Source organism: Diorhabda carinulata, chromosome 4 (genome assembly GCF_026250575.1).
Source record: "Diorhabda carinulata isolate Delta chromosome 4, icDioCari1.1, whole genome shotgun sequence".
Taxonomy (NCBI): Eukaryota; Metazoa; Arthropoda; class Insecta; order Coleoptera; family Chrysomelidae; genus Diorhabda; species Diorhabda carinulata.
The window spans coordinates 32275467-32299271 of record NC_079463.1 but is presented as its reverse complement, the minus strand read 5'-3'; the positions used below and the strand labels follow the sequence as shown (position 1 = coordinate 32299271).

The window sequence follows — 23805 nt, the reverse complement described above, 5'->3', positions numbered from 1 at the left end:
GCACTTTTTTTTAACAAATTTAAAAGTATTACTGTTGATAATTTGTTCAAACAACGATATTTATAACGAAAAATAACTAGATTCGTTGAATAAAGTAGTCGTAACTTACCAAAAGTTGATTATATGATGGTAACAAGTTTATTTGTTAAAAATAATAATTTTCGTAAAACTGAGGTTAATAACATAAAAATATTTTTATACCTACCTATAATTTTACACTGTACACTTCATTATAAATAATACAAACATCTTAAATACGATTTTTATTTATTTAGAACTTCGTATATACTTGAAATATAAAGTGAGGTTATGTACAAAGTAATATATTTACGCTTATTTTGTATATTATAGAAATTATAATACCTTTAATGAAAATTATGGAATTATATTAATAATTACTTAAAAAAAAACAAGCTACTAATGAATATTCAACACTTAATATGTTCTATATAAATAGAGATTTATAAAACTTACATTAAAGTGATCTTCATAATAAATTATTTATACTTTTTGTTACCAATGATGCTGGATCTAGCCAATATTATTAATAAAATTAAAAAACATTAAACACAATCTTCGACGTATTCTATTTTCTGTTTTTTATTTAAATTATTCCTAAAAGCTCACTAACTTCAACATAACGTGAGGTTTGTTTACAATTTGGTGAGAGATTATAACCTGTTGTTAAGCTTAAATTTAAGTTGGCAATTATGTAACTTCCTGATTGGTCAATACACAGACAGTTTTATTAAACTCTTAATTTATGATCAAACAAGTGGGTGAATTCTAATAAACAGCGGCCATTTTGTAATTTCCCGCATTCCCGACTTTTCGTTAAAATTTTATACAAAATATAAACGGTTTTCGGGAAAAATTATTTTCTCATTCGTTTCCAAATACAAAATTGTTTATTTTAATTATGTAATAAATTCTTTTCAGTCCATATAATTTTATTGTGGATAGTATATTATTGCTCACAATCTAGCGAACTTTTAGTGATATCTAGTGGTGATGTTATTTACTTAAAATGCTCCCCGTAGTTCAAAAACAGTCTAAAATAAAGTTTTTAGTGGTATCTAGTGGTGTCATCTGAGTTTTGTGAAAATTCTCTTTCTAGTTTAAAAATAGATAGTTTGGAACGATTTTAAGGTAATTTTAGAAATTTGTTTATTTATATTATATTTTTCTCTAAATTTTTGAAAAAATTCTCCCTCTAGTTTCAAAACAGATGATACAAAACGATTTAGAGGTAATTTTATAAAGTATATTGATTTAGATGTTTTTCTAATTGAAATTTGTGATATTTTTGCATAGAATTAAAATTTTCTTGTTTGTTTATGATCAAAAGCAATTATTTAACGTAACAAACTTCTTAATGAGAGCTATTTAAAAATTGGGATAATTTAATTAGAAGGAAAACGATTTTTGTCATAAGACACTGTAGTCAAGTTAAGGGAGGTTTTCTCTTAGTTCCGTATTGAGATATTAATTAAATTAGGGTGAAAAAATAATTAGTATCTTTTATTTTTAAGTTAAAACCAAAGAATTTTCAATAAAAAGCATCTATATCGAAGAAAAGTTGTTCTAATTGTTAATTTTCACACCTATACTGCTTAACATTCACTGCTGTTGAATTTCTAGCATTTCTTTCCAACTTTCAAACTATTTTATTTCAAAGTTGAAACAAAACATTAATTTCAGAAATTGAATTATACATAATTAATGAGGATTATTGTTTCTACGAGTATTTTTACAAAGTTAATCACTGTAACCCTTATTATACTAATTAGTCACAAGATTATGTCAGTAGCGTACGCTTTTAAGGGTTAGTTTTAGTAAAGAAAAGCTCACAAACATACTTATCTTTTAGTACAGATAATTTTCATAAGAAATCATGTCACGTTCACCCTAAAGTGGGATATAAAACACACCGAAGACAACATTCAAACAACAGAACGTATTGGCGAATAAACAACTTTAAATATATCAAAAAATCAAACGAAACTCACTAATTTTGAACAAGTTGTTCTATTGTTAATTTTCTCACCTAAACTGCTTAATCTTGTTGAAAGCATCACCAAAATTGATTTTCTAGCTTTAAATTCTAGATTTTGAGCTACATATGTCTCATATAAACAAATAGTTTACTAGCCACTACGTTTTATCGTATACAAACAGTCCCATCACCTAAAACAGTACCGGTGCCAACTTACTTGACATTGAAGATTGTCGGAAGGAACCAACTCGACTGAAAACTGGCATGCACAAATATAGGCATATAATATGAAAAAAAAAAGAAAAACGATTAAAGAAGCTCCAAAAATAATAAGCGATATGTACATTAACATTTGTTATTTCTCATTAATTCACTCACCCGATGAAGTGGAACCTGTACCGGCAGATAAACCTGAACGTTGTTTTATCGCGCTACCTAATACTTGTCTTTTAACGGGAATAATCGGTCTCGCCATGACTGCTTTGTCCGTTTCATCAGTAGCAACTAGAATTCATAAAAAAAATAATTTAATACAATATAAAATGTGTTCGATATTTGAAACAAAAAAAAAACAATAGGATCAAATCTATTGGAAAATGAGGAGAATGTAATAAAAATGGAAGGCAAAATAATTTACGGGAGTGTAAGATCGTGAAGTGGAATGGGGTGGGTTTTTAAGGGTAAAAAACTGTTTATTATGTTTCCAGGAAAAACTACAAGTTCTAGAAAAAAAAAGTTGAATAGCAAAGTTGTAGGTAATAAGATCTACAACTTGTATATCAACACTTTTTTTACATAACCTCAAAATTTATATAAAAAATTGTATTTTCGATTGTAAATTGGGGTGTTTTTTCTAAATTAAATCAAAATAAGGCTAAAAAATAAATCTTTTAAATCAAATATGGTGTAATTGGGATATAAAAGGGTAAGTTTTCAACAAATTTCATAAGAAAACAAGTTTTTTGGGTAAAAATTAAAAATAAAATACCAAAAACTTTGTTATTTCAATTTTTTATATAAATTTTGAGGTTATGTGAAAAAAGTATGAATACAAAAGTTGTATTTTTACCCTCAAAAACTCATCTCCTTCCACGTTCCGACCTCAGATATTCCTTAAATTATCTTTCTTTTCATTTTTATTATATTTTCTTCCTTTACCGATGTTTTTTTCATCCCACTATTATTTTTTTTCCACTTTTTACCGTTCTCTGCTCTGCTCATTCTTAACAAAACAGAGGAAGAGAAGTTAGATATGCAGGAAAGGAAAATACTCAGGGGGTAAAAAAGAAGGAGAATTATGACTGAAAAGAACAAATAATGAAATACGTAATTGGAGAAGCAGATCTAAACAAAATAAAAACATCCAAAAGAATAAAGTAGCTGGGTCAGGTCCAGAAAAAGCCAGTTTTTAGAGCAACAAATGAAACTACATACATAGAACGAGGAGAAACAAAATAAAAAGATGGTACGCAGAGGTGATGGAATAAAGAAAAAAGTATATGAATAAAATGACTTACAGTCTATTCCTTTACTAGCTGACGGTAGTAGCTCTCCTCTAGCTTTAACCTCATCAAATTTCACCGAAAGAACATTCCATTTAGCTTGCGGAACGATATTCCTTTTCTGTAAATCGATCCTTAATTTTTCACCCACATGCTTATAAAGATCAACTAACGTATTAAACGCCGTATCTCTAACAGTTACCGTGGGATCGGAAAGTAAATTGACGATTTCTGGAATGAATTTATTCAAAGTCAACGATTGGGCACCGTATCTGCAATGAAAAAAAAAACAGTAAAAAATGGAGAAAATTTAATAACGAAATGATTAAAACAACTTACTCGTTTAAAGTATTTACCAAACACCTGAGGACTTCTTCTCTAATTTTGGCGTTTTTATGGGTAAAACCGTGGTGTAGTTTTTCTATTAGAATTTGTGGTGTTAATACGTTTCTTTCTAATAATTTTAATAAGAGTATTTGCGCTTTTTCCCTAACGGTGTCTTTAGCGTCTCCTAATCTATCTATAACGTTGGGTAACACTGTTTGAATGTACGGTTTGAAATCCGTTCCTAAACGGTCTATCAGATATGTTAGAACTTCTATTCCATTAGTCGATACCTGAAGGACAGCGATACGATACAGGATATCATTTCAAAAAATATACAATATCCTACTGCATTTTAATATAAACAAAATGTATATAACCAAACAGACAATAGGTCAAATATTAATAATTTTAGTCAAATTTTGTATCTTATTCCTTTAGTTCTCTCTGTATATTAAAAATACCAACTTATCACAGTTATAAAAAGTGAATATTCAACATATCAATTACAATCAACTAAAATATCCTTCAACCAACCATGACAGAAACCTTGCTTATAATATGTCACACCCTGGTATTCAAGAATATTATACTTAATGTGTTTTATTATCACATATCACAGTACCGGTCAAAAGTTTTTGCCTACTCCATAATTCATTCATTAAATTTCAAAATACTACATGTCCCTTTCAACTTTTGACTGGTAGTGTACATAAACACAAAAATGTATTAAATACAATAATAGGAACCGTTTAAAATCCAAAAAAACTGATTACCCACTTCTTTTTCGACTTGAATCCTATAACATTCATTGTTTATATATTTTTTCAAATTTGAGGTTAGGTATTGTTCTTGTATTTTCATTTTCTGATTTAAAAATGATTGTAAACGAAAACGGAACAGATTCAAAAAGAAAAGTAGAGAAACTTCAGCAGAAATTAAGTTTAAGCTCTATAATGTTAAAAGAAATTGGCAGAGTCTTCATAGACCGAGAAAAAGAGAGTGAAAAAGAAAGAGAGAAGAGAAAACGAAGAGAGAGAGAGTCAGAGAGAAGAGAAAAAGAAGAGAGAGGTGAAAAACCTCAGCAAAGCAAATGTTCTTGGATTGTTTCAATTACATGCAAAATATTCCACTCCAATGTATTCCGGTATAGAAAATGTTCTACTACAGACAACTTTTCTTATACCCGCAGTTCTGTATGGAAAATCTTAAAACGGATGATAATATATCATAATGGGGTTTGCACAAAAGAACCCCAACGAAACATGTTCATATTTATTGCAACCAGAAACGGCGAGAGAACTTTACATGATTTCTTATGCTTGTGGGAGACAGAACAGGAATCATACCATACTATAATGATGAAATTTTGAAAATAAAAGACAGGTATTATAAGTTTACTATCTCACCAAGTACCACAAAGTGATAAACGTCTCTTGGTTTCACAATTTTTGAAATTTGAAGCAACTGTTCCATAAATCCACATATACCGTACCAGTGGATAAAACATACAATATCCAAATAAAGTAGATTGGTACTAAATTTGCTTTTATTTTCCCACTCCTCTATTCAATTTTTCTATAAAAACTGATTCTGATTCTTAACCAAGTCAATTTAAAAAATTATTTTTCTGCTTGAATAACTGTTTAAATTGGACTCTGACTATTACATTTGTTTATCTACTGAAATAATGATTATATGTCTTTTTATACATAATATCATATTTGTAAAAAAAAATTCTCATATCACATTATTGCTATATGTTTTTTTTGGTTTGTGGTATTTCTGATAAATGGGAATTGGTATAGGACAAGGGCACACATGCGTTATATAAATAAATTACTTTAAAACCTTACCTTAAAAAAAGTTTCATGTCAGATATTTTTGAATCCACCTTATATAACTACCAGATTTAATAAATTATGAACGTAACTTTTAACATTTTAATTAGACGTTGCCGAAAGGGTGGTCGAAAACGACTGTCTTTTAATAAATATCTATGTACCGAGCTTACTAAAAATAGATGCTATTTTTAAATTAAAAACACGATGCATTTCTCGTTCTAACGCTTGCCAAAGACACGAAGAAAGCGGAAATTTTGCACGATATTATATTCTAAATATTTATACAGTAGTACACAAATGAAACAAACACATTCGAAGTTAGAAAAAAAAAAAGATGTAATGGAAAATACTTACTATAAGAAATATAAAAGAAAAAACTATCTTTGATAATTATCTAGTACCAAAAATGTAAGTATACATTGATGTCATTATTTTAAGCATATTAAAGTTCATTTTCATCAATTTTTCAACACAAAAAAGTATAACTCATTCGATGAAGTGTTAAATTTATCTCAAATGTATAGAAAATGTTTATTAAAATAATGCAGAATATTTATAGTCACTGAACGTACCCTTAAAATCAAATTATATTATTAATTACCTTATAGTTACTACTCTGCATCCATGGTATTAATCCATCAACAAAAAGTCCAATATCTTGACAATCAATTGGGTTTGAAGGTTCAGCCAAAAAGGAGAGAAGATCTACTCCTAGTTGTTGTCGAAATTTTGTATCAGGCTTGGACAAATGGACAAAGAACCCATCCAAGTCCTTTGGACGAGTATATGCCATGTTTGGCTAATCTGAAACAAAATAAACATTCAATATTGACCTAGGGTAACATATTGTGCGAATAAAAAATCTAGTCTATATCTGGATGTAAAACAAACAACTTATATCTCAGATTAAATACGAAATATTAAGAAATGTTGAATAAGTTCACACCATTATAACAAATATTAATCTCATTAATTAACCATTAAAAGTATTTTAGATTCTCGTAATGGAAACATTAAAAGCTGAAATTTCTAATACCCTACAGTAAAATTTATAAATAAGATAAAACATATTGATAAATCTAGGTGAGTAGTTCAAATGTAACAAGCCAATATTAAAGAATCAAACTACCATCAAAGTGGCATAACTTCATGAGAAATGGTAATTAATGAAATATATATGAATATTAATCTCGAAATTTATTTAAAACATACAGTAAAATATAAATTAGCTTTGTTTTTAATTTTTTTTCCCTATTATAAATACAGTCACAATTCAATATAAATTTATAAAAAAATGTAATACCACTTTAAATTGCTTAATTGTAATTTATCAGAAATTAATTTAGTACGAAAAATAAATGTTACAATTAATAATCTATAATTAAATAATGAAAATAATGATAAATGAACGTATTTAAATGTCATCCTCTTATAAGGACTGTCCTTCATTCTAAATATGTATATAATTGTAAGATATTGCTAAAGGAACTGAAATTACTACAACAGCTAAGCACTGTATCCTTCAAATCCAATAATAAAACTACCTAATAGTGTAAATAATATTAAACATTGATCAAATAATTACAAGCGTGTAGACTTACCAATGTAATGTATGCTCATGGGCAGAAGTTAACAATTTTAGAACTTACAACACTATATTACTGTCATTGAATCAGATATTTAATATTTTTTAAAATAACCATTGCTATAATTTTTGTATAATCTTAATATAGATGTAAAAGATAAAAATTAATTCACAGATAGAATAAATGTAAAATGTATGACAGATCACAAACCTCATCTAACACTATCTGTCATCTGACAATGTCTTTTTGAACATCTTGTTCTGTGTCAGTATGAAATAGTTCTTTGTTCTGCTCTGGAACTCATTTGACATTTATCGATTATCATATTGGCCAATATGACTTGTATTAGAATAATAATTATTTTTATTTACAGAATAATTTTTTAAAGTGATTTTCGTCAGTAATGAGTTAACACTACTCTAAATATATTAGTGTATACTTTTTCGATTTTGAGTATAGCTCTGCTCGGCATCTTTACTCCGTGTACTTGTTGATTTTTCGTTAATCTTACGATTGACAAATGACATTTAACAATTGTCAACATGTCAAATACATTAAAAAGTGAGACATAAACAACCAACAGAATGAGTATTCAAATTGAGAAAAAAGTAGATAGCGAAAATGATGCAGAATTGGATGATGCAAGTAATACAAAAACAACTTCGTACACTAACGAACAAAGGATCGTAGCTGCAGTGTGGATGCACGAAAAGCTATATAACCATCAATCTGTCGAAGATATAAAAAATAATTTCAAAATACGGTTTAAATTGCCACCGCCGAATACAAAAACTTTAGTTATGTGGGAAAATAAGTTATTTTCACAAGGAAAAATTAATCCTGAAGATTGTACAATAGATTCCGAAAATGACAATAGTGAAGACCAATTTTCTGATGTGCAAACCAGTGATGAAGAAAATTCTGATTAATTCTATCTCTTTATAGTGTGGTTTAAGTGCATAGGACAATATATTAAAATTATTTTTGTATCGCCAAATGTCCCGGTTAGTTTGTAAGTAAGTGATTTTATTAATTACCTTAGTTCAAAAAGACGAAAAAATGAGATTATTGAAAATGTATGTTTTGAAAATATGGGGGTTCGTATTTGATTAAAATTTCTTGATATAAGGTCAAAATTTTGCCGCTGGTCCTCTTCTGTTACGCATATTCTTCTTCGTTCCAAATAAAAAAACGATAAGTTATCATATAAAGCAGCGACAACTTTTGGTATATTTAGTTTGAGATGCTGTTTTAAGAGGTTATGTTAGGTTTCAAATTACGACTGATTAGTTAAAAAAATACGTGTTTTTTGATATATATTTATTTCTAGAACAAGTACAAGTGTATCAGCTTTAATAAGTGGTTGAATTTAGCTTGTTTTGGTGTTACTGTTGAAATCTTCCTGCAAAAAGTGTTACGCCCAAATTCTTCTCTCTTATGTAAAAGAAGAAGGGATGATCCGCTTTGAAAATGTATTTTGGAGCTGGGTTTATATTTGCAGACAAAAGTGCTACTCCAACTGAAAATAATGAAAACAGTATTTTCTATGTGGAATCAAAGACATTAGGCCAATATTAATGAAAAAAAAAATGTGCAGTAAAAAATTTATTGTGAGATTTCAATAGCATCTAACTGTTAGTGTATTTCAAGATATATAAACGATTTCAATTGTTAAATCTGCCTGTAAACAGTGTCGTCCCGTAGTAATTTTCTCTAATATAAAAAATGAAAGGGTGATCCGCATTGAATCTATATTTAGCAGGTGGGGGTAGTGAATCAAACGTGCCAACTGGAACAAAACATAATTGATAATATTTTTTTATAACGTTTATTTTGATCAATAATCGATTTTTGACAGACGAAAGAATCGATTCCTAACGAAACTATTCAGCTGCATAGGGAAACAATATGGCGGCTTGGTGAAGTAAATATGTAACTAGTACTGGGGTTGAATTTATTCAAATATGGATTTACAGTTCCGTTTTTAACAAAATTTATCACTTGGTAAATTTTGTAATTGTGAAAAATGTTTGTTTGAATTGCCCTTACGTTTTGATAAAATCCCATTCCAACCCACCAATATTTACAAACGTTAAGTGGAACGTACCCGTGGTCGAAAAAAAAAACAAGAAGAAATTAATAAATATATATTGTCATTTCAAATGTCATCTCAATAGTTTTATTTCTTATATCTGCCTATAAACAGTGTCGTTCCGAAATACTTTTCTCTTATATAAAAGAAAAATGGGTGGGCTGCAGTGAATGTATATGTTGCAGGAGGCTCTAAAGATTCAAGTACAATAGCTGAAATGAAATTAATAACTAGTTAATAAGATATGTTCACTACAAGGAACCAGTTAGTTATGCGCAAGCCCTCAAATCGTTGTAACATAACCAAACTTTTTCGAAATTTTCAAATTATTTGGGAGATCATAGAAATATTACTGTACTGTTATATAGTGATCGATGGCATGTCAGAATCGATTATTTGTAAATAATAAGATGAGGTTTAGTTCGATCGCTTTCTAAGATTCGAACGATTTTTAGGTTAACAAAAAAACTGTCAAATTGAGAAAAATTTATTATTAGTTCGCTATATCATATAGGAAACGTTTTATTTGTTAAATCTGCCAACAAATAGTGTCGTTCCGTAATGTTTTTCTCTAATATAAAAGAAGAATGGGTGGTCAGCTTTGAAATTATATTTGATAGGTCTCTCAATCAACGAATACCCAACCACTCCAACTAAAACATAATAAATTTTTTGTTTACGGCAGAAAATATTAAATGTAAACGTATTTCTTCGAATTCAACCTCAATATCTATGACCTCGATACGAACGACTTGTTTTCTTACTAATAAACCAATAATCGATTATCTATTAATCGAAAATCCATTACCAGTAGGACTTTATTCGAAGATTTAATGTAATCAGTAATAAGAGAGATGGAACATTGTTTTGGTGTAGTGTCGGGCAGTGTAGAGTGTGTTCGAAGAGAATGTCACGAACTAAAAAGAAAAAGAAGACGAAAGAAAAAATTTTTATATTATCATTTTGTAAAACATATTATTTTTGAGGTTAGTCAATCGTGATATTAGAAATAAACCATATCAATGTTTAAATCTGCCAGTAAAAAGTATTCTACCAAAATTATTTTCTTTAATATAGAATATAAACGGATGATCGGCCTTGAACGTATATTTAGCAGGTGGGGGTAAAGATACTGCAACTACACCAACTGAAAAAATAAAATTATCTATTTCAATTAACAATAGATAAAATTAGGGTATAGAGGGATTGTTTGTTTGTAGATACACTATCATAGATAAATAAAACGTTTTGAAATGTGTATTAATAACTGAGGATCATAGAGTCATTATTAATTCTATATAGTGGGGATAGAAATACGGCAATTGTACCAACTAAAAAAAAATAAAATTTCAAATAACAATAGATAAAGCGGTTGACATAGAGGGTTTTTTAACACTTATTAATTATGTTGATTTGAAACAATAGATAAACGTACTTATGTATGGGGGCTTGTACAAAAATATTTTTTGAAGTAAATGTGCGATTTCAGAATTTTTTTATTTCATTAAGGAAAACAATAAAAGTAAAATAAAAATTAACAAACGATTTGCTAGTTAAGTGAATTGAATCACTCTGTATTATGTGTTAAATCTGCCTGCAAACAGTGTCGTCCCGTAATAATTTTCTCTGATATAAAAGATAAACGGGTGGTCTGCGTTGAATGTATGCTCAGCAGGTGGGGGTAACGAAGGCGGAAAAACTTTGACTAAAAAATAAAAATAAAGACGCTTACTTAATATAACACTATAACCCAACCCAATATTGAAATAACCAGATTCATATTTCTAACCTATATTTCAAGTGACGTTTCGACATTCGACTTTCTAGTGGTGACATTTAAGTTGAATTGAACTTACTAAAATCGAAAGAAATATGCCAAAAATAAGGAAAAACAAACGAAAAATTCATCGAAAAAGCGTATATTGATATTTCTTAAAACATATTTTTTGTCAAGTTATCATTGATGTTCCATTTCAATTGTTAAATCTGCCTGCGAACAGTGTCGTCCCGTAAGACGTTTCTCTGATATAAAAGAAGAACGGATGGTCCGCTTTGAATTTATATTTAGGAGGTGGAGGTAGAGATAATGCAGATATACCAACTGTAACAATAAAATTCACTGAAGTATTCGTCCGATTTTAAATCGATGGTATATATGCACATATTTGAATAAATTGGCAACGCAGCACAATACTACAAAGTAACGGAGCATAAAAAGCTACGTTTCGATGTTGCCAAGCGTTTATTTATAGAATAAAAGTAAGGTAAAGTTATTTTATATAATATTTGAAACATCATTTGAAATTTGCCGAAATAAATTGATGATTGGTGTGTTGTGTATGTATATAGGGTTATTCTTTAAAATTTGAATAGACGTCTTAGAAAATCCTCACGTGTTCAAAATTTGGTATATATAGAAATATGCCAAAAAGACCTAAATTATCAAAATTCGACTACATTATACCAGGAGGTTATTAAAAAGTGGTTTTTATCAGTTTTTACATGTTATAGATCAATTCAAACTATTCGTTTTGCTAAAAGGTTGAATCTATGTTGAAAATAATCGATTATAATCGATTTCACCATCACCTTTTTCAAGTTTCCCATACTGACCTGCTGTTGCTGCCGCAGCTTCGACTCCTTTTTGATTGCAATCAATGAACGCTTTTTGTACCACGAAGTCAACCTTCAATGGGCCTTCACTGGATATTCCACTCAAATCACCATTTGTAAAGATTTTTTCGATTCCGAACTGTAACAAAAAATGTTCAAAATACCCTGTTTTTCGATATAACGTAATACCTTTGGTTTGCAATTTCTTACTAAACTTATATAGTTCGAAATATCTTATAAATATTGATTGATTCTCAAAGGAAAATAATTTTTTTTGATAAATCGTCTATTTTTATGAAAAATTAGATACTAAAAATAAGTAAAAAATTGACGTTTGACCAAATTTCTCGACATTTTTCCTCAAATTATTGTAAAATACTAGAAAATAGCGAAGTAATTTGTAAATCAGAAAATTATTTAAATGCGATCTGAAATTGGCATTGGCAACGTCGCAATCCTAACATACACAAAAAACGCACGAAATGAATCGAAGCAAAAAGTTATGACATCAAAGCGAAGTGGTTTATATCACATTTCACGTGTATGTAAATATATATTACATATTACTGTATAACTACTATTAATAATGAAAAACTTGTTTATAATAATCGATGTTTTAAAAATCTACGTACTTTCCTTAAATAATTGAAACAAATTAAAAATATCAGCTCAAATAATACACAATATTCCCGTCACGCGAATTCTAGACATAATAAATCTGAACGTAAACAAACAAAGGTAAAACTTTCCATACTTTAAGTAAATCATAAATATATTATTTACTGTAAAATAAAATTTGAAAAAAAAAACAGATTTTACAGAAAATCTCAGACACAAATAATACGAAGCGTTAAAAAATACAATTATTAAAAGAGAGTAAAATGAAACCCTATGAATAGAACACAATATTGTCGCTATCTCTTTTCAACATTATAAACGAATACAAATTCAAAACATAAATGTACGTTTCGTAAGTATGTGCTTCTATATGCAGTAGAAAAAGATAGAATGTAATAAGTTAGTGGTAAAGATTCATGGAATGAACAATGAGATTCAACGAAATACGCATGTTCAATACATAGCCGTCTCGAGATGTTTTAGTTAATCAGTTTTACTTCTAGTGTGAGAGCAAAATGAAACCTTATGAATAGAACACAATATTGTCGCTATCTCTTTTCAACATTATAAAACATACAAACTCAAAACATAATTAAACGTTTCTTAAGTATGTGTTTCTATATGCAGTAGAAAAAGATAGAATGTATAAATTTAGTAGTAAAGATTTATGGTGTAAACAATGAGATTCAACTGTTCAATACTTGGCGTCTCGAGATGTTTTAGTTAATTAATTTTACTTCTAGTGTTTTTTATTTATTTATTATACATATTGTTAAGTGTAACTTAGTGATTATTTCTAAAACTTTCTGTTTTTTTTTTGATATATAAATGAAGGTATGTTTGTGCCTTCTAAGTCGTATTATTTAGGTTAGGTTTCCGATTTCAAAATAGGTACTAGTAAGTACAATAGTTTTTGCAATAAAAACGGAATAATATTTAGAAATTGTTAAAGAAAAGTTTAAAAATATGAAATAATAAATTTTTTCATACGTTTTTCTATGTAAAAATCTCTTTCTAGTTAATTATTATATATAAATGAAATTACTTAAAACATAGAAAACTATGATGGAATTTAAACAAATAAATGAAAGAAACGTTACTTACTGATTGTAAAATCGGTTTAAAATCTATAGTAGTTTCGATTTTAAATTTAGGTATTGTAACAGCAACTCTTGCATATTCCATTTTTTTCGGTTTCAAATATTCTTGTAAATTATTTTCTGTGGCTGTTAACCCAGTTCGACTGTCGGGTAAAACGAAAGTCATACTGACGTTTCCATATATGAAATCCATTTCCAAAAACGTAGCTTTCAAATTATCATCGTGGCTATATTTAGCCCAAGTTTCCGTACGCATGAAATCAACTTCTTTGGAAGCAGTAGCTGAAGTGAAGAAAGGTCCTTTCGATACATAATCGAAATGATCTGTCCATTCTCCGCTGAAATACAAAGCGTTCACCAAAACTAGTACCGTCGAAGAAGATAACTTGTTTGGATCTATGAGATTCTTAATTTTATTATTAGTTTTCTCTTCAACCCATTGATTGATGGTACTAGCTGCTGCTTGTTGATTGGTGTAGTCTAAGTTCTGTACACCTGATTCGTAAACGTTGACTGCTGTGTTATTGAAAGCTTCAGTTATCGAAAAACCTTTTGCTGGATATATTCTGTTAGCTGAAGATAATTTTAACGATTCTTTATCGATGTTTAAACTCGGAAGCAATTCTTTGTAACCGTTGTTAGTTGAATCTAGATTTTCTGGTAAACTAAGTCCTTTTAAAAGTTGACTCCTTGTTTCTCCTTTAGCACCGTTGGCCAACAAGGCTAATACAGTTTCCGCAGACAATCCACTGAAAACGAAATTATCGGCAGAAATTTTGAGCAGTTCCTGTAAAAAATATAAATTTTGTTAATACAATACTAGCAATAATAATCGGAGTGATCGCAGTATACATCAAAACTTGAGTTTTTGAAATGAAATGAATGGATTATGAACAAAAACTTTTGGCTGGTAGTGTATAAATTAAAACTTCAAATTCCCACATCTATAAATCATCATATTTGTTGAAATTATACATTGAGAATAGATAAAATTCAGTAATTTTTGAGAAATGATAATAAAACCACATAAATCCAATAATTCAAATTTTATCTTTCATATTTCTTAGTTCTTGTTGTTATGTGATTAACTTATCATTGAAAGTAAATAATTTTAAAATAAATATTTTTTTCTATAATTACTTGGAAAAAATCCTTGTTTTATTAAGATTAGGAATAAATACAGACTATTAGGAAACCGTGAAATAAAGGTCAAATATTTGAGATTAATCGGTTTCATAACTCAAATTTTTCCAATTGTATTGATAAGACAACTAAAAACTCATATGAAAAGACATTCTTTTATTTAACGTAATGTGTTTTTCGTGGGGAAATTTTCCGATCTGAAACTTCGTTATTTCACTATACTATTAGTAAACATAACCTTATGTCACTCTAAAACATCAACCATCTTGAATTCCCCTGTCAATGATCACGCTTATTCTACACACACATACACACTTTGAAACAACATTTTATCTTTAAAACAGAATATATATTTATTTCCCTTGTATATTATATAAAAACAAATTTACAACGTTGATATTTCATTATTAAAATAAATCGAATCAAAAAAATTACAAATTTTCTGTAATACCCTTTTATACATAAAATACATTGCAGTATTGTGTATTGCATAACTAGTAGATCTAGTATATCATACTGATACATCGATGAATGTAAAGTCTTCAATAATCGTTCAACAAGCTAATTTATCACACACAACCCCGCAAATGCTTGTGGAATATGTCGCCAGATAAACAATTTATTTTTATACCATCATGTTATAAGATTAATTATTATGTTTGTGGTGACTACCCACAAAATATTAATGATTCACCATGGTAAAACCAGTTTAAATTATAATGTGATATTATTCGGACAAGTGATACATTCTATAGTTTAAAATACGAAAAGTGATAAATATGTTACAAAACTATGATCGAAATGAAAAATTTAAGGATTTTCACTTATCTTCGAAAAGATTTTCTTTTTTTTGTTATTCGATACCGCATTAACTATTTGTATAGATTCTTAAATTATTGGTTGATGTAGAGGTGGGTACGGTACAAAATAACTTTTATAATATATAATTGGTTTTTTTATATTAATAATAATTTGTAATTCATTTGATTATTTAATATTTATCTTGAAACCAATAATTATTTAAAATTGGAGGTCAAGGTCATTTTAAGTAAGTCATTTAACGTGAAGGTATTAATTGAAATTTGAAAAATTGAAAAGTTTTTAATAATTAATTCAATACGTAAATATATTTTGAAACTGTAATTACTTATTAGATATAGCATTGAATCATTTCGTTTGGCAACGTTGCTTTATACAAGGAATATTGAAAAACCTTGGAACGTTCCATTAAATTTCAGATGCAGACTTTCGTGTTATTGATTTTAAATAACAATAAACATTTTTTCAACTCACTATTTTGTATAAATGATGTAAGATTTAGAAGAAACAATATCATTTTAAATTTATCTCAATCTATTTGATGAATTATGTAATATAGAAACAAATGTTAATTAACACGTATAGAAATATAATTCCCAGGGAAAAACCTGATACATAAAAAGTATTTATTCTCGAGGCAACTGGCAAATAAAAATAATAACACGAAATATACTTCTTCATAAAATTTTTCAACGATAACTATATTTTTTTTAATAAGTATTGTTTCTTAAAGTTGACGTAATTGAAAATTCAAACTAAGCTTACTATTTTACGTGTCCTTTTCGAAATTGTAATAATACCAATTGTTATATACTTTCTGTATACTGTGCTTTCCCATCTCTAACATTTTCCAAACGCCAAATTTAACTTTTTATCCCATAATATGTCACCGTACAAAATATAGTAGAAAAAATATATAATTACCTTGTAGGTTTTCACAGTAAATTCATCGTTACCTTGAACTATACTTTTTACATTATCGGAGTTACAACCGGCTATTAACGCTAAGGATAAAATAAAAAAACCGAAATACATCTTGGCAACTATGCTGTCGAAGAAGAACTAACTCTGAGTGCTTAAACGAATATTGTTGGCGTTATTTATAACCGGTTACCGATATAATCAAATGTTGTTTTTACGTATTTTCTTTGTATAAGTTGTTGATATCCAAAGATATGAAAAATTTATTCACAACTGAGTATATTACGAGTGTAGTACGACGAATATTTTAGTGGAATAAACCAATTTAATAAAGAGTTTTTAATTTACCATTGAAATGATTAAATAAACATTAATTTCACTGTTTTTCCAAATTAGTTTAATAAGTTTATAAAAAAATACAACGTTTTCGTAAAACTTTTTATTCTACTATTAAAATTCATTACATATATATTCTATTGGTTAAATCTGCCTATAAATAATATTTGGTCGTAATTATTTTCTTTAATGTAAAATAAAAATGGATGATCGGCAGTAAACGTGTAATTAACATTTCCTGTAATAGCAGACATTCGGCTTATCCCAACTGCAAAAAAATAAATGATATATAAAAATACAAAAAGTCCAAGTAGAAATTTCCATCTCTAAACATATTACTGAAACTCAGATGTCTCAAGGTCAAGAGAATTTTTATTTTCCGTTTAAAACACAAGAGGGATCTGTGAACGGAAATAGAAATTACGTTGGTAAAATGACAATTTAAATAATTTCATGTTGGCAATTCTGATTATCTGATTCTGTTATTGTTAATTCGTAACAATTGCGTCTTATTATACAGTTAGTATAATTATAAATAGTTAAAGTTTTTAAAGTGCAGTTTAAATAAAAATGTGTTTTACAAGTGCGTTGATATAATATACGTTTAATCCTATAATTTCATGAAGATTTGAAAAGTTTTACAAAATGGCTGCTGGATATAAACAATACTAAATTAAGGTACATATTAACATTCATTTTGCCAGTAATTTGTAACAGATTTCAAATTAATAGATAAGATTCAACTTCTAGATGGTTGTGAACTATCTGAATATTAGCGATTAGTATATATATCTTGTAAATAACTTTCAAAAGATTGGTTAGGTTAGGTTATAAAGATTATAGTTGGTTTCACAGTGATTTTTGAGACATTTGAACAATTTAATCAAAACATTCTGATAAATCAATTATTTATATAGATATTTATGATTAAAAATTTGTAGTTGGTTCAAATATTAACGAGTCAAATGAACTTACTTGCACTTGCAGCTGCTGCTTCTATTCCTTCTTCGTTAACATCGATATACGCTTTTTGTAAAATAAAATCAACAATCAATTTACTATTATTCGAGATTCCGGATAAATCAGCTTCATTCGTGAATATTCGTTCGATTCCCAGCTGGGGAAAAAAAATAAATCAATCATCATGGAATACGAGGTAACAAGTAATTGTGAAAAGTTTATGTGGTCCGAATCTAGATTTAAAAATTTTAAAAATCGTGATTTCTTCAATTAAATAAATCAAAACACCATAAAAAAATATCAACAATATTTGAAACGATCTTTAAATGTAGTGGTGCGTCTAGGGCAGCGCATAAGACACGTTCCAGTGTTGCCAGCCTTAACTTTTAAAAGCATTCAACAATAATTTGTTTTGAATCGTTACTCACCGATTTTAATATTGGTTTGAAATCGATTTTGGAAGTGATTTTAAATTTGGGTAACGTAATCGCAACAGCAACTTCTTCCATATCCCGTTTTTCGATGTATTCCGCCAAATTTTCCTCGATTTTTTTCAGCCCTTTCAAATCATCTGGTAATATAAAAATGACGCTCACTTGTTCGCCCACCAAATTCAATTCCAAATATTTAACTTTGAATTTTTCACTGTAGCTGTATTTACATAAAGCTTCAGTGAACATCATATCCATTTGTTTGGTACCGGTAACCGCGTGAAAATCCCCTTTTTCGGTATTATCCTTTTTAAATTCGTGCTGCCATTTACCGCTCAGATAAAGAGCGTTTACTAGAACCAGCGCAGTCGAGGTGGTTAGTAAGGAAGCGTCAATCAAGTCCTTAATTCTGTGATTGGTTTGTTTCTCTACCCATTGGTTAATAATATTCGCTGCATTCGATGGATTGGCGTAATCTACAGTTTCTATAGAACTGCTATAATATTCAACAGCTGTTGCATTGAATTTATCCGTAATAGAACAATACTGCGCTGGGTAGATTTTATTTGCTAATACCAGACTCAAATCAACTTCATTTTTATTTAAATTAGTTAAAATTTGTTTATTTGCATTATTTATAGATTTTATATCGTCCTGTAGATTTAGTCCTTTCAGTAGTTGATTTAAAGTTTCTCCTTTAGCGCCGTTGGCTAGCAAAGATAAAACAATTTTAGCGGAAAGTCCACTCGCGACCAAATTATCATTTCCGGATTGATTAACTAGTTCCTGTAAAAAATATTTCTTTATGAAAATCGGCTGATTAAATTTACGATTTGGCAACTCCGTAAAAAAGATAAAAAATGATGTTATATGATTCGAAAATCAAAATATACTTTCATTATACAACTTTCGTGATTTTTTTTACATTAGATTCATTTTTTTATTGGTTCAAATAAACTTTTTTATTAATTCTCGTCATTTTTCATATTATTTTCTGCAGAATAATTTTTAAATAGCACGCCTATGGTAAAGCGGATATTACCGTCCGCCATTTGCAACAACTATCAATGGCGCCAAACTTCTATTATTGCTACTTCCTTTACTTTTCATTCAATGAATAGAATAGTTGAACTTAACCTTACTTTAAATCATACATTATGACTGACACATATTGACTATTATTTGAATGAGACAACAAAAGATAGAATATCGTGAATGTAGGAGCTTCTAATTATGATTTAATCACTGAATAATGTCAATACATGTTTCTATTGTTTTCTCGCTGAACATAAAAACTAAAATAGCAACAAGTTTTTGTTTATTCATCATCAGATATTCAATGTACATTCTACATTTGGGAATTTTTTTAATACAGGGAAGCAAATAATAAGAAATATTTAGTTACCTTATACACGTTCACTGTAAATATTTTATTGGTTTTAAAGTCGCAGTGGTTTGCTAAACTGGATGCAAGTATTGCAAATAGAACCGTTAAAAGCATGTTTCTAGTAATAATTCAACGAAAGAACTGCACGATATTATTTTAAAATAAAACTATTTAAACTATAATTTGCAAGTGATTTTTTTATAAGATCATTTAGGTTGAAATTTCCATAATTTACGATAGCCGAATAGTTTTTATCACTTAACTAGTTTTAATTATCGGAATAGTATATAGAGTCTACGAGAATTAATACACGACGTTATAAACATTTGTAATATAGTGACAGGAAATTATTATAAATGCTTTTTAATGTATTAAGTACCTAATAGTTTCATTTTTTATGGTTCAGTTTTTCCTATGCTTGAAGAAATTGATTATTTTCTATGAAATTAATTATTATTTGTAATATAAACGAAACAAATAAGCTTAACCTGAAATTTAGGCCGTTACACCTCACACGCTATTAGTTGTCATGACTTTGCAGTGTTGTCGAATCGTCAGTGTAGTAGAGAAATATAGGAAGTTTAGAAAGTATATTATTTCTTTATTAATATTTGTTAAATAAAGATTTTAAATATTTATAACAGAAATAGACAAAATTATTTAAGAGTAAAGCAAAAAAGGCAATAATGCATTCTTGACGTAATCGAAATGAAAGAAATTTTCAACGAACTGGCAATCCAGCGAAGATGGATACGAATTACCGTAATGGCGGTTTTCTTCTATAAATACGTGTTTCGTGGACATACCAAATTACAAATTCATTTAATTTCATGATATTTTTATTAATTTAATATCAATAAAAACAATACGTGTACCAGATAAATAATTAGTATGATAATTGACTGGATATGCGAGTACTAAAACAAAAGAAGAATACTTGTATAGAGATGTAAAACTATTTTACAACGGTATGACTGCTTATAACATCAACGGTATATAAATCAGAGGTGGTTTCAGTTTGATTTTTATTTATAAGTAGATGCATATTTTGCTCTATTGATAAAATAATCATTTGATAAATATATTCAAAAATTTACTTTGCTTAATGGTATAATTTCGTTTGACACAGTTCTTCTTTTATAAAATTATTTAGTTACAAAGTAGCTTACGACTTTTGTCATTTAAAACAACAAACAGTAACCTAAATAAAAGTATTTGAAAAAATACGTGACATAAAAACGAATATGTAGATTTTTCAATAAAATTCACATCGTTTATTATAAATAAGTTACAAATATTTAACACAGTAAACGTTCGTTTATGATAAGAAAAATGTGATAAAAGCATGAATAAATTGTCGCAAAAATGCATATAAACAATATTCATTAAAAATCATCATATTCGTAACAAATTTGTTTACATTTTACAATATTACAAATTACTAAGAATCTTTTTAATGTAATGTAATAAATTTTATATCATTTTATCTCGAATTAAATATCAAATGAACTTGATTTTCCCTTTGCGGGTATAAAAAAATATCTATAATAGTAAAGAAACGAACCTTAATCACGTAAATCAATTCTATATTGCACATTTTATTAATTAAAAAAAATGAGACCGGTCCTGTAGTATAATCTTCATCAGTTTTCAATTTTGTGCTCCGTGATTGATGCTTCCGCGAAGAAAAAAAAGGCCTTTCGTATAATACATTTTCAGCCACAAATAATCTTTTGAACTACTATATACTTCGGCTCTGTACATCTGAGGACTTTTACTATTCGGTACCGTTCACAAATCTATTTTATTTCGATGCTGGGTTATATACATTTTAAGAACTCTGAGTAAGATTTGTTTTGACTTTTGACATTTCAATGCTTATCAATTAGCGATGTTATTCGACAGTTGTTTGTACTTGTAAGCCATTTCCAGTATGAATTGGTTTTCAATTGCATTTAAAAAGTCGATTTACTATTCGGTAATTATACGATTAATTTGTAATACTTATAATTACGCGATATAAATATTTCTGCTCGCTGTGTCCCGTGAACAGCATTACCGAACGCAACTATAGAATCAATGACAGTTACACTTAACGATTGTCTATGTTCTTTAAATGACAGTTACTTTAAGTATGAAGTAAACAACATGACTTCGAAATTATCTTCGACAAAAGTAGAAAATTTTCGATCGAAAGCCCAAACTTTTGCTTTATTAGTGAATGGAGAACATACAGATATTGTCATAACACAATTTCCAAATTATAAAAATTTGTTTATAACACAATTTGAAAAAATTGGTAATTTATACAAAGTTAAGGTAGATCAAGCCGCAAACGGAATTGCCGTTTCCGAACCAACTTATAGTTTTACTTCTTTACTTGGAGCAGAAAATATTCAAGCCGAAGTTGCCGTTCGATATTTAGCAGAAAAACTACAAATCAAAGAACCATTGCTCATTTGTTTAAGTTTGAAAAATTACAGTAAATCTTCGCTGGACTATATAATCCGAGGTATTTTAGAATATGGCGTTAGCAAGGACTAAGAAATCTGAAAGTTTCTTCGGACAAATTGTGATAGGTCCTCCGGGATCTGGTAAAACAACATATTGTGGGAAAGTGTATGATTTTTATAAAGAAAAACTTAATCGAGATGTCGAGGTGATTAATTTAGATCCCGCTAATGAAAACATGAATTATAAACCGAAAATAGACATAATGCAGCTGATAACAGTCGAAGATGTTATGACACAACTTAATTTAGGACCGAATGGTGCGTTGATGTATTGTATGGAATATTTAGAAGAAAACATGGATTGGTTATTAATTCAACTAAGCAAAATCAAAAATTCTTATCTAATCTTCGATATGCCCGGTCAGGTGGAACTGTATACACATCATGTTTCTGCAAAACATATTTTTGAAAAATTACAGAAATTGGGGTATAATTTATGTGCTGTTCATCTAGTTGATTCTCACTATTGTTCAGATCCTCCCAAATTTGTTTCAACTTTATTACTATCTCTTTCAACTATGTTACAAATTGGTTTGCCACATGTTAATGTGCTTAGCAAAGTGAGTAGAGCTTAAAATCAATAAAATAACGTTTAATTGTGACTTGTATCATTTTCTAGGCAGATTTGTTGAAGAAAAACGAATCGAAATTAGATTTTGGGTTAGATTTTTACACAGACGTTTTGAATTTAGACTATTTGTTAGAATTGTTAGACGATGGGCCTTTTACTAAAAACTTTAGGAAATTGAACGCTGCTTTAATAGGATTGATACAAGATTTCAGTTTAGTCGCTTTTGTTCTACTTGACGTCAAATCTGATAAAAGTTTATTAGAATTAAAAAGCGCAGTGGATAAGGTGAGACTTTTTTACAAAAAGAGAGAAAAAATGAAGTTAGAATGACAAATTTTTTGATCAGTTTAAACTTGAATTAATAATTTTAGGTTTGAATACAATTTATGCTTCTAATTTGTGTTATTTTAGGCAAATGGTTATATTTATGGTAGTGGTGAAGAACGTAGCATTCAAGCTTTATTATCGTGTGCCGTTGGCGCCAGAACCGAATCTGAACGTTTCGATTCTGATTATATGTAGTGTATAAAAAAAATAAATTTCCTAATCACAACGTATTTTTTTGTTTTTATCGTTTTCCCACCATAACCTAATGGAAATAAATATTTATATATGAAACAGTTGTTAACAAATGTTGTATCAATATCACCAAGAATTAGTTTATCTTCGGAAGTAATATTAAAAATACTCTGATAAAGGAAACTTCACAAAATTGAATTGTTTTTGAAATTCGACAACTTGAGCTCTTCCAAGTTGATCCATTCCACCTGGTAACATAATAATCAATAGAACAGAAAATTATTAATAAAAAACTTGAAGAAAAAACAGATTAATTGTCAAATTTGATCTAATTATCAAACATTGTGTAAATTCATCTAAATTTATTCACTAACTGTAATTGAACTGTAACATAATAGAATCTTCTTCTTTTTTATTTTTGACAGCTGTAGCTTATCATGTTTCATAGATATCGAGTCTGATTCTATGGAAAAAATGTTTGTCTATGGTTATAAGGTATATGCAGTTACGGTTTGTTATAAAGTAAATTA

The 23805-nt window shown here is 28.4% G+C and overlaps 4 protein-coding genes and 1 long non-coding RNA gene across 19 annotated transcripts in view; 2 read left to right on the top strand and 3 right to left on the bottom strand.

Moving 5' to 3' along the window:
• The window catches only part of LOC130893140 (CLIP-associating protein), a 29649-nt gene extending 22165 nt beyond the window's left edge, over positions 1-7484 (bottom strand). For 4 of the 9 annotated variants that reach the window (XM_057798986.1, XM_057798990.1, XM_057798987.1 and 1 more), the window contains exons 1-6: positions 7268-7484; positions 6268-6470; positions 3838-4115; positions 3514-3770; positions 2375-2500; positions 2214-2255 (exon numbers count right to left, since the gene is read on the bottom strand). In XM_057798986.1, coding sequence (XP_057654969.1) covers positions 2214-2255; positions 2375-2500; positions 3514-3770; positions 3838-4115; positions 6268-6459 — 895 coding nt within the window. In that variant the 5' untranslated portion in view covers positions 6460-6470; positions 7268-7484. Of the gene's footprint in view, positions 1-2047; positions 2165-2213; positions 2256-2374; positions 2501-3513; positions 3771-3837; positions 4116-5678; positions 5868-6267; positions 6471-7267 lie in introns of those variants that run through there. The other 5 variants (XM_057798989.1, XM_057798991.1, XM_057798993.1 and 2 more) reach the window with 3 other exon arrangements.
• LOC130893168 (uncharacterized) lies at positions 5866-6894 on the top strand. Its single transcript, XR_009059157.1, has 2 exons — positions 5866-6074; positions 6275-6894. It is a non-coding gene; the product is annotated as an uncharacterized LOC130893168 (long non-coding RNA).
• Positions 7485-8540: 1056 nt separating the features above from the next.
• On the bottom strand, positions 8541-16833 carry LOC130893150 (antichymotrypsin-2-like). Of its 7 annotated transcripts, none has more exons than XM_057799021.1 (4): positions 16562-16833; positions 13680-14462; positions 11958-12096; positions 8541-8771 (listed from the first exon to the last, which is right to left on the bottom strand). In XM_057799021.1, the coding sequence occupies exons 1-4, from the start codon at positions 16670-16672 to the stop codon at positions 8638-8640; spliced, it is 1167 nt and encodes a 388-aa protein (XP_057655004.1). In that variant the 5' UTR covers positions 16673-16833; the 3' UTR covers positions 8541-8637. The 7 variants fall into 7 exon arrangements, with proteins under 7 accessions (XP_057655004.1, XP_057655011.1, XP_057655010.1 ...); XM_057799028.1 differs by lacking the exon at positions 8541-8771 and adding an exon at positions 8845-9041 and having other exon boundaries at positions 16562-16708; XM_057799027.1 differs by lacking the exon at positions 8541-8771 and adding an exon at positions 9385-9556 and having other exon boundaries at positions 16562-16708.
• A 149-nt stretch (positions 16834-16982) lies between these two features.
• On the bottom strand, positions 16983-20201 carry LOC130893151 (serpin B4-like). Its single transcript, XM_057799029.1, has 4 exons — positions 19691-20201; positions 18283-19071; positions 17870-18011; positions 16983-17162 (listed from the first exon to the last, which is right to left on the bottom strand). Exons 1-4 carry the CDS (start codon positions 19784-19786, stop codon positions 17032-17034), a joined length of 1158 nt encoding a protein of 385 aa, XP_057655012.1. The 5' UTR covers positions 19787-20201; the 3' UTR covers positions 16983-17031.
• Positions 20202-21779: 1578 nt separating this feature from the next.
• LOC130893156 (GPN-loop GTPase 2) lies at positions 21780-23313 on the top strand. The gene is made up of 3 exons (XM_057799034.1): positions 21780-22745; positions 22805-23041; positions 23168-23313. The coding sequence occupies exons 1-3, from the start codon at positions 22197-22199 to the stop codon at positions 23276-23278; spliced, it is 897 nt and encodes a 298-aa protein (XP_057655017.1). The 5' UTR covers positions 21780-22196; the 3' UTR covers positions 23279-23313.
• The last annotated feature ends 492 nt before the right edge of the window (positions 23314-23805 follow it).